Source organism: Juglans regia, chromosome 12 (assembly GCF_001411555.2).
Source record: "Juglans regia cultivar Chandler chromosome 12, Walnut 2.0, whole genome shotgun sequence".
Lineage (NCBI taxonomy): Eukaryota > Viridiplantae > Streptophyta > Magnoliopsida > Fagales > Juglandaceae > Juglans > Juglans regia.
In genome coordinates this window covers 13050253-13066534 of record NC_049912.1, presented here as the reverse complement: position 1 = coordinate 13066534, position 16282 = coordinate 13050253, and the positions used below count along the sequence as shown (strand labels likewise).

At 37.2% G+C, this 16282-nt stretch overlaps 1 protein-coding gene across 1 annotated transcript; it reads right to left on the bottom strand.

Moving 5' to 3' along the window:
• Positions 1-14761: 14761 nt before the first annotated feature.
• LOC118344057 (calcium-dependent protein kinase 19-like) lies at positions 14762-15762 on the bottom strand. Its single transcript, XM_035683830.1, has one exon. It carries the CDS (start codon positions 15689-15691, stop codon positions 14762-14764), a length of 930 nt encoding a protein of 309 aa, XP_035539723.1. The 5' UTR covers positions 15692-15762.
• Positions 15763-16282: the final 520 nt, after the last annotated feature.

Here is a 16282-nt window from a genome sequence, read left to right as displayed (position 1 = left end):
TCAATGAAATGGAAATGATACTCCCGCAAACGTTCATACAACAAGTCAATGTATGACAAATGATACTCTCACAAACGTTCTTGAAACACACCTAAAGCTTTTCTTACACCAAAATGACCACTCCAATTATATGAAAACTCAATGAATGGCAAGCAATACTCCCACAAACGTTCATGCAACATGTTAATGAATGACAAATGATACTTCCACAAACATTCATGTAACACTTCAATGAAAGGCAAATGATACTCCCATAAACATTCGTGCAACACATCAATGAATGAAAAATGATACTTCCACAAATGTCCATGCAACACGTTATTGAATGGCAAATGATATTCCCAAAAACGTTCATGCAAAACAATAAAAGTCTTCCTTACACCAAGGTTACCCAGCAAACCACCATGTCCATCACACACAAGTAACTTACGCATAAAACTAGTAGGCACACAAAATTTATTCTCTCTAAACAAGTACCAATCTAGTTTATAGAACTTACCAAATGAGGCTTTCTCATATGTTCCATACACACTAGCAAAATCATCATCATTAGCATGCAATTCTTTATCATATTCAAGTTTCAATAATTTTACATCTAAAATGAAGATAAGGACATACCTTCTTGCTAAAGCATCAACCACAAAATTTTCCATACCTTGTGTGTATTTGAATACATGAGGAAGTCTCAATACAATCCTCCCGCTTAGCACGTATTCTAGTCAACAACTTACCTTGTCCATTTAAGTGTGTCATGGACTCATGTTCTTCCAAGAAAGGTCGGTTAGGAATTGTTGCACCTGGCACAAAATCAATGTAGTGCTCTATCTCCCTAATAGGTGGCAATCCACTAAATACACCACTAGAAAACACAACCTCATATCCCTGCAACAAAGAGACAACAATACTAGGCAAACATACGTCAAGTTCGTTAGGATTAAGATTTGCCTTAGCATAAAAACTCACTTTTCTCTTTGTTTTTCTCTCACTTTCTTCACACTCTCTTTTTCTTTTTCAATCTTTTTTTCCCTTTCACACTCTTTTTTCTTTTCACTCTTTTTTTTTCTGTCACTCTCTTTTTCTTCATCTTTTTTTGTACTCTCGACCTCACAATTATTTTTCAACTCATTCCCTCTTTTGCTTGAGGTCTTAGTCTCACCCTCTTCTTTTTTCTCTCTCATTTTTCTCTCTTTCTCCATTTCGGTCTCACTATTTCTTTTCTTCTCAATCTCATCTTCACTCTTGCTTTTCAGCTCAATCTCAATCTCACTTTCACTCTCACCTTCACTCTCGCTTTTCAGCTCATTCTCACTTTCACTCTTATTTTTTTGCTCAATCTCTTTTTCACTTTTTCTTTTTTGATCACTCTCACTTTTACTTCTTTTTTTATCACTCTCATTTTCACTCTTTCTTTTTTGAGTAACCTCACTTTTCAACTTCAATTGGTCCCCATGGACCTGTGTTGGAGTTAAAGGAGCAAGTTTGATTGTTTTTCCATCCTTTTCAAAATTGTACATGTTCCTTAACCCATCATGGATCACCTTTCTATCATACTGCCATGGCTTCCCCAACAAAATATGACCAGCATACATATGCACTGCATCACAAAGGACCATATCCTGGTATTTTTCAATTGAAAAAGAAACTAGCACTTGCTTATTTACCTTAACCTCTCCACAATCAGTCAACCACTGCAACATGTAAGGTCTAGTGTGTTTTAAGGTACGTAAATTCAATTTCTCAATTAAAGTAGTGCTAGCCAAATTAATACAACTCCTCAAATCAATGATCATACTACATACCTTATTGTTAATGTGGCATCTAGTATGAAAAATGTTATTGCTCTTCTGCTTTGTATCATCCATATTAATTTGTGTATTGAGTACACGCCTAGTAACAAGAGAATCACCATTCTCTTCTTTCTCATATCCATTTTCAACACTAGACTCACGTCGCCTCCTATCTCTCCCACCTTGCAGATTTCTAATCGCTGCTTCTTGATGATCCATCCTATCCCTCACTTCACCCAACACAAAGTTCAACCGCTCAAATTGTTGTTGCATGGCTTGTAGCACAAAGGATGAGTTATCTGCTCTTTCCCTTGGGAAGCTACTCCGATGAGAAATTATAAGGTGCTACACAAAAGAATATTAGTGGTAAAAAAGAAAACCTCACACACTCTCTTACGTGTTTACACTCAAATAATGGCACTCCACTCGTGTTTCACTCTTAATTGGCTTTTTCCCAATAATAGTCTCACACTCTCTTGCCTTTTACCTCAAGAGTTTTTCCACTCAAGTTCTTTAAGAACTAATTGAACTCTATCAAGACAAAGCAACCTTATTTTATCCCAACTAGTAATTAGGTCCAAGAAAACAAGTACAAGCGAAACACGAAAGGAAAATGACACAAGACTCAAAGAATTTATACGAGGGAAAGAGTAATTATAAAACATGATACCAACTAGAAATATGCATTCAGCCCCTTTGATAATAAAGCTCAATCAAAAAGTGTTTTCTTTCTCTTTGTTGCAACTATATAGCGACCTTTGAATATGCTACATTTTCTTTTCTTCTTCTTCTTCCTTTTTTTTTTTCAATTTTTTTTTCTTTTCTTTTCTCTAATTCAATCACAAACAGCAATATTCGATTGTGAAAATCAAGCTATTGAATTCAAGCACACAAGAATCGACAATGAAATAGACGAGACTCAATGGAATGACACTGCAAGCAATTGAAAAATTTAGAGATGCAGGAAACCCTAGAATTTTGAAACCCTAGGTGGTGCAAATTTCAGCCAAACCCAAAACCCTAAGAATTTCGGCAGCCTACTTTTTGTTTCTATTTTTTTTTTAGCAACCCTCGAACAATGAAGCCCTATAATTCAATTTAAAAATGCAAGAATTAAAAGATAGAATCAGACCTAATTGAAAACCTTGCTCTGATACCAAATGATATGAACCCGCGGGAATGAAATCCCTTGAACCCACAATCAATTTGAAAACTCCACAAGAAAGCCAAAATCAAGTCAATGGATGGAGAACCTAGACCCGATGAGAACTCGTTTCAAAAACCTAGATTATATTAAAATATAAACCCGTTGAAGAACCCGTCTCAAGAACCCAGATTACAAAGGAGAAACGTCACAAAGGTTGTGATTTGCCTTTGATAAGTTTAAAAGTTCAATTAAGAACAAGAGTAAAACTCAACTCACAATGAATAAATTCATCAAATTTCATAAACTCCGTAACATGAGGCAACAAAGTGTATTTAAACTAAAACCTAATTAAAACCCTAGCCAAAATAATGCCCCATCTTCCAAAAATACCCCTGAGTGAACAGTGCCGCAGCTACAGTACGTCACTACAGTAACTCAGCTACAGTAACCCTAACCCTAGTTCAATAAAATAATAACTTTCCCAATATGCCCTTGCATAGGCCCCCTTAAGTGCTTCCCATAATAAACCCAATTGTTCTAAACTAATAAAATAGGTCATTTAAATGAATTAAATAAGTTGAAAGCCTTCAAGTGCCCAAAACCTTTAAGTCATGTTGTTGCCCTTTCCATAGCTTATCAAATGAATCAAAGTTGAATCTTCATCCTTTATGCCCTTCAACTTGTATTTGGTCCATCTGGAACTTGCAACATACTTTTAAGACTAGGCCCACCTTAGCTCCCATCATACTATGGTTGGAAAGACTCCAACATACCAAATAGATTGGTCTTTCTCGATCTAGGGATATAAATTTAATTTTTCCCAAGTTTATAAGTTTAAAAAAAGACAGTTTAGAAACTGTCTCCTCTTCTATGAATATATACAAATGTTTTTTCTCTTTGTATATATTAAAAATTTGTCATGTAAAAACATCCCAAACGGCCATTTTGTTGGGAAAGCACTGATTGACAAAGGTTTTTTTCCGAGGTGAATCTACTGTAATTAATGATTCAATTTGGGTTTAGAATTTTCATAACTTCGGGGCACATACCATAACCCTCTTAACTAGCTATGTGAGATGAGACTCCATTTTGCATACAAATAGAGATAATGTATGACAAAGGTAGTTTTATTATTATATATTTGTTTGCTTCTGAAAATCTTCAGGGATTGCAGATTGAATCAGTTTGTGTGGGAGAGAAAACTCAAGTTCAGTCGGGAACCATCTTTGAGTTTAGAGACATGGCCATAATGTACTTGGCATACATGCAAATATTTGAGTGTAAAGAGTATTAACAGGAAAATGGGGAAGAGAGTTGAATAGAAGAATCATAAGAATTAAAATGTCGAAATCAAGTGGATGTAGTGATTCCCAATATTGGTGGGTCAGTGTGAGATATGGCCTTGCAAGGTCAGGTTGGCAAGACCAAGATTCTTTAAGGGATGGTGTGGAAATGCATGGCATGAGGTTTATTCATATAACATGGTTGGGACAATCCAAATGCCAAACCATTTCAAGGTCGTCTAACATCTTGATCATTCACAATACAGACCTTAACAATACAAAAACTAACAATCCAAATTTCATGAATATAACCTGTACAACAGAAGGCAAATCATGTGAACCCTGACAATTAACACCAACATCTGTAAACAGCCAAAGTATCCAACGTGGGGAGATTTTTCCAGACACAGCACGGTAATAAACTACGCTTCCGCATAAAATTATCTTGCAACACGTTGTCATCTAGCTTGAGGAAATTGAAATATGATGGAAATATACTTGGTAGGAGCGTGTCTTAGGACCCGTCGTGGTCGAATTATGGACGGCCACCCATCTGCTACGACATTTGGGGATGGCGTTGCGAGATTTGCACCGTATCATTCCTCTGCCTTCAGTTCGAGTGCTTGTAGTGCCTTTATAGACCATTTTAAGCAGGCAATGAGACAGCCGAAGTGAACAAGGAGGACAGTGCGTTGGTACAATTTCAAACCACGCGAGCCCAGGAGTCTGCTGTTGAGCTCACTTCTCTTCGTGATAGGGATGCAGAACAGATGTTGTGCATTAGGGCCAGAGATTCGACTGGGTGGGCGTCATGTTTACACTGCCAATGCACAGGTAATGATAGAGATTCTCTTTGCAGGATGATTTGAGGTTCGAAAGGGTAGGAGCACAGTGGCTTCAATGGAATGGGAACACAAACGGCGTCAATACATGTGTTGCATAGATGCAAATCGAAGGTAAGAGGAGCTGATTTTCGTAGTTAGGGCATGAAGAGAAATTGGTTTGAGGGTTTGGGCTCCAAGTGGGTGTTCGTCCTAGGTTTTCATGCTGCGTCATACGAGAACATCTCTATTGTTTCGTTGATCTCTGAGATGGGTTCAACTTCACGAACAGGAGCTTCATTACAGACGGGACGGTGGTAGTTTGAAAGAGGGAAGAAAGAAGTAATGCCTATGATAAAGTACAACCAAAGGAGGGACACAACTACGAACTGTCTGAGTATTATCATGTCAATGGACAGTAAAGTAAAAACCGAAACACAGATATCTCGTTTTTGTTTTTGCCCAAACATGCATTTGGATATTTTATCTCATCTCAAAGTCAGACAAGTTTGAAAATTTTTGGTTTCGTCTCCAGAGCCCAAACCAGCCCTTATTGTTTGTAAACAATTGTGATTAACATGCGACAAACAAATCCCTTAGGCTTGTAACTTAAGGTATCTAAATTCCTGAGTATTTTGTATACGGAATGTGCATGCAAACACAAAGTAGGATGACATATAGACCTCACACCATAATATTGAGTTGTATACTTTGGAATAAAACATGAATTATTACAATGTCCCAAGTGAAGATTAAAACTAGCTTGTAGATTTTAGTGTTGGGGGTGTGATGTGAAAGCTCATCATGAAAAATCCAAGCATTTTGGTTAGTGAATGAAGAAAAGCTGGTAGGTTGATCACTCATGTTATGAGTGATTAAATATAACAACAGCTAGGGTTGGTTGGTACAATTCAAGTATCGGGAGATTGGTGGGAAATCCCATACATCCTGCCATTGGTTGTTTATTATCCTGGGACAAGTAGCTCCTGAAGAGGACGGGTAGCTGCCTAAGTGTGGATTCGCATTGCCCTGTCTAGTAACAGGATATTGTTATCTACAATGTTGTAACAACTGTACTCTTAAATTACATACAAATGTAACTTGATATGATACGTTAGAGAGTAAAACTATTTTTATGGAAAAGTAAATTTAATATCATATAAAAATTATGTCAGTTTGTAATTTTTTTTTTTTTTACGAGTCTCTTTATAACTATAACACTTATAAAATAAATATAACTCTAGTATTACTATATTATAAACTTGCATACGCAATGGGAAAATAAAAAATAAAAATCCAAACCCTTTAAAGTTTTAATCCATGAAATATTTACCTCAATTCACAATCTAATTTCTGCAATATTATATTTAGTTACTGTATTGTAATTCCTAATAGGGAGACAGAAACGTATTGTAGGAGTTGATAAAGCTAAAAATGAAAGAGCATGATAGTGGCAGAGAGGGCTGAATGAAGACTGCACAGAAATAACGCGTGATAGCTTTACAAAAAGCTTATGCGTTGGCCACAAACTTCTTCGGCAACATCCCTTTAGTTTTAAATTTAATATTTATATTATATTATATTAATTATTTTTATATATCTTTCTCACTAAAATATTTTTTTTGGATGATAGAATCTGTTGGTAGAGAACTCAAAGCCAAGCCGAAGTGGGTGAAAATATTTGCAGTCGATTGGGAGGGGTGTAGGCCCTCAATGCTCACAATTTTTATTGGGAAATCTAGAAGAAGCTTCCAAAAATGTCCGAAGGGTTTTGTTTTTAAAAAACAAAAAGAAAAAAAAAAAAAGAAAAGAGAGAGATCACTTGGGGGGGGGTCAATACACATTAGGGTCTAAAATAAAATTTAAGTGAGTTCCTAATTATAATATATTAAAATATAAATTATATACAATATTTTCAACATTTTCAATAAAATGAGATTTTATTTAAAGGTTTTAAACAATTTAAATGAAGCCTCAATACAAATTTTATACTTCAATTTAGCAAGATCTTAACAAATTTATTTAAGAATATAAATAATTCAGTATATTAAATATTAAATTTAGTATTAAGGGGCTTGCACGCATTAAAAAATATAAAATTATTTAAAATTTTATTTAATTAAATGGTTTTTATTTTTTCAAAAAAAAAATCTCACTTTTAGTTTTGGAACCTTGCATAGGTGTGCCCGTGGGGGTTTAGGCAATGTCCTAAATGCCTTCTTTTTATTTTTTAATTTGTTATAATTTCCAAGGGAATATATATACTCTTTTTAAAGTACTTTTAAAAAAAAAATGCTGATGAACCAGATTGCTTTAATGTTTAAAAGTAGAGAAAATATCAGATCCTAAATCATGACCTAATAAATTTGATTAAAAGATTGTTAGAATATATTATTTTTGGAGACGAGATAAGATGAGTTGAGATTAAAGTTAAAAAATTAAATAAAATATTGTTAGAATATATTTTTTTAATATTATTTCTATTTTGAGATTTGAAATTTTTGAATTGTTTATTTTATTTTGTATTGAAATTTAAAAAATTGTAATGATTAGATTAGATGAATTGAGAAGTTTATTGACAACAAACAAGGCCAAACAGTTCAATTTGTCTTCATCTTTTTTTAATAACTTAGTGGTGTTGTGAAAAACGATGACAAAAAGTAAATTTAAACACAGGGAAAAACAAGCAATCACACACGATACAGTATTTACGTGATTCGGCAAATTGCCTATATCCACGGAAGCTGCAGAGGATTTTTATTTCTTGTGGAATCACAATACAATTGTTTTGGATAGCTACTGTTCACGCTACACACACTGCAAGCCAGAATAACAACATCATATGTATGACATGCGGCAGAAACCCTAATCAAAAACAGAATTAGTGAAGTTCGCTCGAGCGTCGTGTTGAGCCCGCATCGAGCGAACATGTTTCCCGCAATTGCGTGAGCCGTGTGTCGAGTGGCTCTTCGAGCGAACTCCCTGACTTGTGTTCGCTCGAGCCATGTGTCGAGTGGTGTCGAGCGAACTCTCAGACTTGTCTTTGCTCGAGCAGTCTGTCGAGCTATCTTTGAGCGAACTCTCTGACTTATGTTCGCTCGAGCGATGTAACCAGACTCTATATGCTCAACAATTCTCCCACTTGGAGATTGGTACATCCATTGTATCGCCCTCTACCTCAAACATGATATCCTCCACCTCTACAACTCACTGCTCCTATCTTCATGCTAGAAGACCAACTGAAGTTGCGCACAACTTCAGTTTCTCAAGTGTAACACCCTTTGTCAACATATCAACAGGGTTCTTACTTCTACAAATTTTCTCAAGTAGCAACTGTCCATCATCTAACAGTGATCGTATAAAGTGATACCTGATCTGAATGTGCTTAGTTCTGGAATGAAATGCAGGATTCTTGACAAGGAATATGGCGCTCTGACTATCACTGTAGAGAGTGCATTTCTGATTCTTTTTACCCAATTCCTCCAAGAAGCCCTGTATCCAAACCATCTCCTTTGCAGCTTTTGAAACTGCAATATACTCAGCTTCTGTTGTAGATAAAGAAACTATCTTTTGTAAATTAGAATCCCATGAAACTGCAGTACCACCCAGAGTATAAACAAACCCTGTGGTACTTTTTCTGTTATCAGTATCTCTAGCTAAATCAGCATCAACATAGCCCTGCACCTCTAAGCCCTCTCCTGAGAAACATAAGCACGTTTCTGAATAGCCTTTTAGATACCTCAAAATCCACTTCACTGCTTCCCAATGTTGTTTTCTAGGGTTACTCATGTATCTACTCACACTCTCACGACATGGCCAATATCTGGTCTAGTGCAGACCATAACATACATAAGTGAACCAATAGCTGAGGCATAAGGAACCTTACTCGTATAGTCTTGTTCCTCTTCTGACTTTGGTGCCTGATCCATGCTGATTCTGAAGTGACTACCCAAGGGTGTGCCAACTGTCTTGGCCTTGTCCATATTAAACCTGCTGAGTACCTTTTTCACATACTCAGCCTGTGAGAGTCTCAGCATGCCTCTGACTTTGTCTCTGATAATTCACATGCCAAAGATTTGCTTTGCAGCTCCCAAATCCTTCTTTGCAAAATGCTCTGACATCTGTTTCTTCAGATTATTGATCTCATCAATACTAGCCCCTGCAATAAGCATGTCATCAACATACATCAACAAAATAATGTAAGAATTTTCAAACTGCCTGACATCTGATGTACCCTGCACTGCACGTGAAGCTGTCAAATTTCTTGTACCACTGTCTAGGAGCTTGTTTCAAGCCATACAAGCTCTTCTTCAATCTGGAAACTGAACCTTCTTTTCCCTGTACCACAAACCCCTCAGGTTGGTGCATGTAGATGTCTTCTTCAAGATCTCCATGAAGAAAAGTTGTCTTCACATCTAACTGCTCAAGAAATAGATCTTCAGTAGCAACCATAGCCAGAACTAACTTGATGGTTGTGATCTTTACCACAGGCAAAAAAATCTCTGAGTAATCAATACCCTGTTTATGCTAAAAGCCTTTTACAATAAGTCTGACCTTGTACCTCTTACTACCATCATACTCAGTTTTCACCCGGTACACCCACTTATTATGTAATGCCTTCTTCCCTGATGGAAGTTCTGTCAACTCCCATGTCTGATTCCCTAGCAAGGAATCCATCTCATCCTTCAGGGCCAACTCCCACTTGCTAGAGTTTTCATCTTGCAAGGTTTCTTGGTAGCTTTGTGGTTCTCCACCATCTGTCAGCAGAATATAATTCAAAGAAGGTGAGAAACGTTGTGGAGGACGAATAGTCCTAACTGATTTGCGAGCTGCAGCTATAGGAGTGGACTGCTCTGGATCTGACTGCGGAATAATGGGAATGGGTGTGCTAGACCCACTCTCCATGTCACTCACATCTCTACACTGCACTGTGACCTCTGGTAGATCATCCAAACTCACAAACTCAGATTCCTGAGGAACTACTTCAGCAACTGTACTAGACTTGTCTTTGTACACAATCTTCTCATTGAAGATCACATTTCTGCTTCTTATAATCTTCCAACCCTGATCATCCCAGAAACGATAGCCAAATGCCTCGTCTCCATAGCCAATGAAATAACATTTCCTTGACTTGGCCTCAAGCTTACTACGAGCATTAGAATCAATAAGAACATAAGAAAGATAGCCAAAAGTTTTAAAATGAGAAAATTTTATCTCTTTCCCGCTCCAAGCCTCCTCAGGCAATCCATAATCCAACGGAACTTATGGCCCTCTGTTTATCAAGTAAACTGCAGTGCTAACTGCATCTGCCCAGAAAGTAGGTGGTAGCCTAGCGTGCAGCCTCATGCTTCTAGCACGCTCATTTATGGTTCTTTTCATGCGTTCAGCAACTCCATTTTGCTGTGGTGTCCCAGGAATGGTCTTCTCCATTCTGATACCCTGAGTTGCACAATATTCCTTGAACCCACCATCAATATACTCACCACCAATATCAGACCTCAAGCATTTCAACTTCAAGCCTGTCTCTGTCTCAACCATAGCTTTCCAAATTTTGAACACACTAAATACATCATATTTATGTTTCAAAAAATAGACCCATACCTTCCTGCTGTGGCCATCAATGAATGTAACATAGTTTCGAGAACCTCCAAGGGATGCAACTGGGGAAGTTCCCCACGCATCAGTGTGCACAAGATCTAGTCTCCTTGACTTCAGTTTTCTGCCACTCTTCAAGAAACTGGCCTTCTTCTGTTTCCCCATAATGCAACTCTCACACATACTAAGATCAACTGACTCCAGTTATGGTAGCTTGCCTCTAGAAAGAAGTTCTTTCATGCCCTTCTGACTCATATGACCAAGCCTGCAATGCCACAAATCTGCTGTGCTCTCTGCAACGGTAGTAGCAATAGTATTATTCAAACTAGTAGTCATGTAAAGTGTACCAGTTTTCTTATCCCGAGCTAGTACTAATGCCCCTTTGGTGACCTTCCATGTGCTATCTGAAAACACTATTGAATGGCCACAATCATCAAGTTACCCCACAGAAATGAGATTCTTCTTCAACTCAGGAATGTGTCTGACCTTCTGCAAGGTCTATTTGTTCTTATTAGGGAGTGCAATGTCTATTTGTTCTTATTAGGGAGTGCAATGTCAATGTCTCACATCCCTATTACATTCAAAACCTCTTCATCAGCCAAATACACATTCCCAAAATCGTCTGCAACATAGTTATGCATAATCTCCCGATGGGAAGATGTATGGAAGGAAGCCCCTGAATCAAGTATCCAGTCATCAACTGGACTATGAACTACAAGTAATAGTGCATCATGTACTTCTTCAGTTACCATATTAGCACTATCATTCTCGGTCTTCTTGGGATTTATGCAATTCTTCTTTATGTGGCCAGCTTTGCCACAATTCCTGCAAGTTGTCTGCTGACCAGGTTTTGACTTGCTCTTGCCTCTGTTCTTTGATTTTGATCTGCCTCTGTTTGAGTTCCTGTCTTGTGCTCTTCCTCGAGAGTCAACATTCAGTGCTGAACTCGAACCTGAGATTTCGCCTGAATCTCTCCAGCGTACCTCCTCAACCAAAATCAAATCACCGATATCATTATATTTCAACTTTGACTTACTGGCAGAATTACTGATAGTCATTCTCATGGCTTCCCAACTATTTGACAGTGATGCCAATAGTATCAATGCACGTATCTCATCATCAAATTCAATTTCAATAGACGACAATTGATTTGTGATAGTATTAAAATCATTCAGATGTTGTGCAACAGACATACTATCTGCAATCTTCAAATTAAATAACTTTTTCATCAGATGTACCTTGTTATTTGCTGACAGCTTTTCATACATACCTGACAAAGCCGCTATGAATCCGCAGTCGTCTTCTCCTTGATAACGTTGTGTGCAATGGATCTCGACAGGGTTAGACGAATAACCCCAGAACCTGTCGATCCAACAGGGTCCAATCAGCAACTGACATGCAGTCCGGCTTAATCCTCAACAATGGAAGATGAAGTCTCTTCCCATAGAGGTAATCCTCTATCTGCATCCTCTAGTATCCATAATCCGTGCCATCAAACTTCTCGATCCCCGATACCTTCACTTTCTCTCCAGCCATCGTTTATTCTCAGACCTGAATATTGGCCCTTGATACCAATTGTTGTGATAAACAATGACAAAAAGTAAATTTAAACACAGGGAAAAACAAGCTATCACACACGACACAGTATTTACGTGATTCGACAAATTGCCTACGTCCACGGGAGCTGCAGATGATTTTTATTTCTTGAGGAATCACAATACAATTGTTTTGGACGGCTACTGTTCACGCTACACACATTGCAAGCCAGAATAACAACATCATATATATGACATGCGGCAGAAACCCTAATAAAAAACAGAATTAGTGAAGTTCGCTCGAGCGGCGTGTCGAGCCTGCATGGAGCGAACATGTTTCCCGCAACTGCTCGAGCCATGTGTCAAGCAGCTCTTCGAGCGAACTCTCTGACTTGTATTCACTCGAGCCATGTGTCGAGCGGTGTTGAGCGAACTCTTGGACTTGTCTTTGCTCGTGCAGTCTGTCAAGCTATCTTTGAGCGAACTTTCTGACTTGTGTTCGCTTGAACGGCTAGACGCTTCGCTCGAGCGATGTAACCAGGCTCCATATGCTCAACAAGTGGTAAATAAAATAATAATGAGGAGAAATTAAAGGTAGATATAGTGCGTTACAGCTTCTTTACAGAAAGCGTATGCGCGCTTTTGGCCACGAACTTCCCTTCCTTTTATCCATTCATGTGCTGGTCCTCTTCTCGACGTCAATCATCCATTATTTTTATTTTTTTATCTATATAATAGTGTAAACGACAAGAAATCAAATAAATATTGTTCTCCTGATAAACTTTACAAACTAATGCATTTTTTTGTTGTTGCATATCATACAAAAGATAAAACACTTAAATGTTAAGTCTGTGCCTAAGCTCGATGAAGATGTAAATACCATATATTTACTATTGTGAAGAAGCACATTAAAGATTATAAAAGTGCTATAACTGCAAAGAGATCATACAAAAGTAAACTCATAAATTAATATAAATTTGTATATTATATTAGATCTATTTTATAATAAGAATATATTTATAATACGTCAAGTTACAACAATTTATGAGTTTATTTTTACATGATTTCTTTAAGGCTAAATCATTTCTCTATAAAAATTAATTCAGAATCAATTATTTTTTTAAAAAAGAACATTAATTCATGTTATAATTCATGTTAATTTTGGGCAAGACCCTTTAATTGTGGGGTGTTTACAAACTCAACATTAGAATGCACTTGTTTGTACAAATCACCAATTAGTAATTGATTACTTGTAAGGGATTTTTTTTTTTTTTTTTTGCCATTCAGTCAAGAACGAATTACAATATTAGAAAGCTTAAATACAAAATCACCAATCACTAACTAATTGCACATATCTTGTTATATTTAGAGCATATTTAGCAAGCATTAATAACTAACCGATTCATCCATTGTACACATTTTCTAACAGAACAAGATTAAGAAAAATAATTTTATAAAAGAAAATAATAAATATGTTGGATTTTCTAGAGGAAAAGAGATTAATAAAACTCTACTGGCTGCATTTCCTACCTGACAGATCTTCAGGGGCAGAACCCATTTAACCATCTAGACTCTTACATGTCTGTGTTTATGGTATTGACTAAGTGTAGATCATTTGTAATAAAATAGTACTGTTTCATTACAAAAAGATTGAATTTCTGCACATCCTACATCAACAAGACAAGGAGGGGGTGCTGGGGAACAGTGGCATGTCTACAGTTGGCATCCATTACATGTAGCAATGCATCCTCGTCATAAGAAGTGTAAAGAACTTATTGTCATTATAATTGAAAAAATGTTCTACAAAAGAAAAATAGCTCTTACTTTATTTTATTTTATTTTATTTAGAGTTCATTTTAATTTTGAGATGGGTACAAAAATATGATAATAATCCCATCTACAGCTTCAGGACCTTTGATTTGTATAATTTCTAAAACCAGAAACTTTTAGCAATTACCTTGTATTTTGACAAATGCAGCCCAAAAAGATCAACAATTACATTATGATGAAAAAGAAAATTAACAACATTTTAGATTCCCTTAAATTGCATAGAAATTAAGTTGATCTCAATCCATGCGTTTGCCACACATTGTAATGAACCCTCCAGTGAAGGAAACATTAATATAGAAGATAAAGGAAATCAAGAACAAATGAGAGATAATACTAGATGAATGTAACAATCATGCAAGAGATGAACAATAAAGAAAATGATGATAATGGCTACGCCTTGGGGTATTCGAGGTCCCCAATTCCTCCAAGAAAACTAGAAAGTGTTTCAGCAATAAACTTCCAGAGTTTTCCAAACAATTATCCCCTTTCCTCTACATATAATGAAAATTCAGCAACAGTTAACTAAGGCCTTGGCCCATTCTAACTAACATTAACTAGGCCCATGGGCCCTAAATCACCTTTACTCAACTAAGTTGGACATCAAGCCCAACCACTTTAATGGGATTCATAACAAATTCTCCCACTTTAAAAACCTTGTCCTCAAGGTTCTAGTTAGATATGTCAAAATCCAACATCATGGACCAAAAACTGTGTGCATAGTTGGCTAGAAGCTCCAGTATTTTTTTCATCAAGATATACATCATTAAACTTCTGATATTATTTCCTTGATCGTGGTATCGTCACCCATTGCATATGCTTTCATGGTAATCTCTAGTTCATCTCTGGTAATAAACCCACTATTATCCTCATCAAAATATCGAAAAGCCTTGAAAAGATGTTCATCTCTTTCTACCTTGTGTCTATGCGTTGTAGTAGTGATAAATTCAATGTAGTTAATTGACCCATTCCCATCCACATCAGCGGCTTCCATGAGCTGCTGTACTTCAGCCTCTGAAAGCTTTGAGCCGAGACGAGCCAATCCTACCTTCAGTTCTTCATACGGGATTGTGCCACTTTTATTAGTATCAATGTTTGTAAACATTGCCTTCAGCCCTTGGATTTCTTCTTCAGAAAAAATCTCAGCAATGACATTCAGGGCAAGTTTCTTTAGTTTGTTCATTGCTGTGAACTGCTTCATCCTGGAAAAAACAGCACTGTCGATTGGCTTGTCTGATGCTTCTCCATCTTCTCTAATCCATGGGTGCTCTAGAACTTGAGTAGAATTAATCCTTTTCTTTGGGTCCTGTGTTAGCATCTTGCGGACCAGGTCCTTGGCACTGCTTGAAATAGATGGCCATGGCTTGCTTTCTAAGTCAATTTCCCCTTGCAAAATAGCATAAAAAATCCACTTCTCCGTCTCAGCCCAAAATGGAGGTACGCCACTGAGTAAAATATACAAGATAACTCCTGCACTCCAAGTATCTATTTCATATCTCCGTCGTAATCCTTCAGGTGCAACATAATAAAAACTCCCAACTATACCCCAGTACACCTTCCCTTCTTCAATGAAAACGGACAACCCAAAATCCGTGGCCTTCAAAAGTGCATTCTCATTCTTGAGTTCAAAAACCACTTTAAGGGGCAAACCATCAAGCAAATGGGGGGTAACTACCACTGGATTGCCATGCTTCATGCTTTCCTCTATGTAAGTTGTAGCAGGCTCCGAATGTTTTTCATTGGTCCCAGCGATAATAATATCCCAAAAGACAAACCACCATTCAAAAAGAAACCCACCAGGAGCATCCATTACTACAAGGTCCAATGCAACCTCCCTCCCCTTTAGTCATGAAAGATTTCACTTTGTAATGCAATTTTTTCTTCACAATAATAAAATGCACAGAGAAATTTGATTCCATTTCTCTATCACCTCGACTTTCAACATGCCAAAACATAGACCTTGCCTACGCATTTTATCGAACAAGTTGAGTGCATTGCTCGTACCGCCATACATAATCGCATCATCTTCCTCCTCACAAAGTCGCAAAAAATATGTGAATTCCTCTTAATTGAAACTACACACAACTAAAGAAAAAACCATGGATGGCTCATTGAGCTTGGATTTCCACTCTCGCAACATTTGATGTACTTGCTGCTCTAAAACCACAATGTCATAAGCTCGACTCTCCTTTGCATATTGGAGGTCGCTAAACACCCATTCAAGGTCGTTGACCTGGTTCTTAGCCCTCCCTTTAAGAGCTGGTGCGACGCAGACTCGCACTTGCTC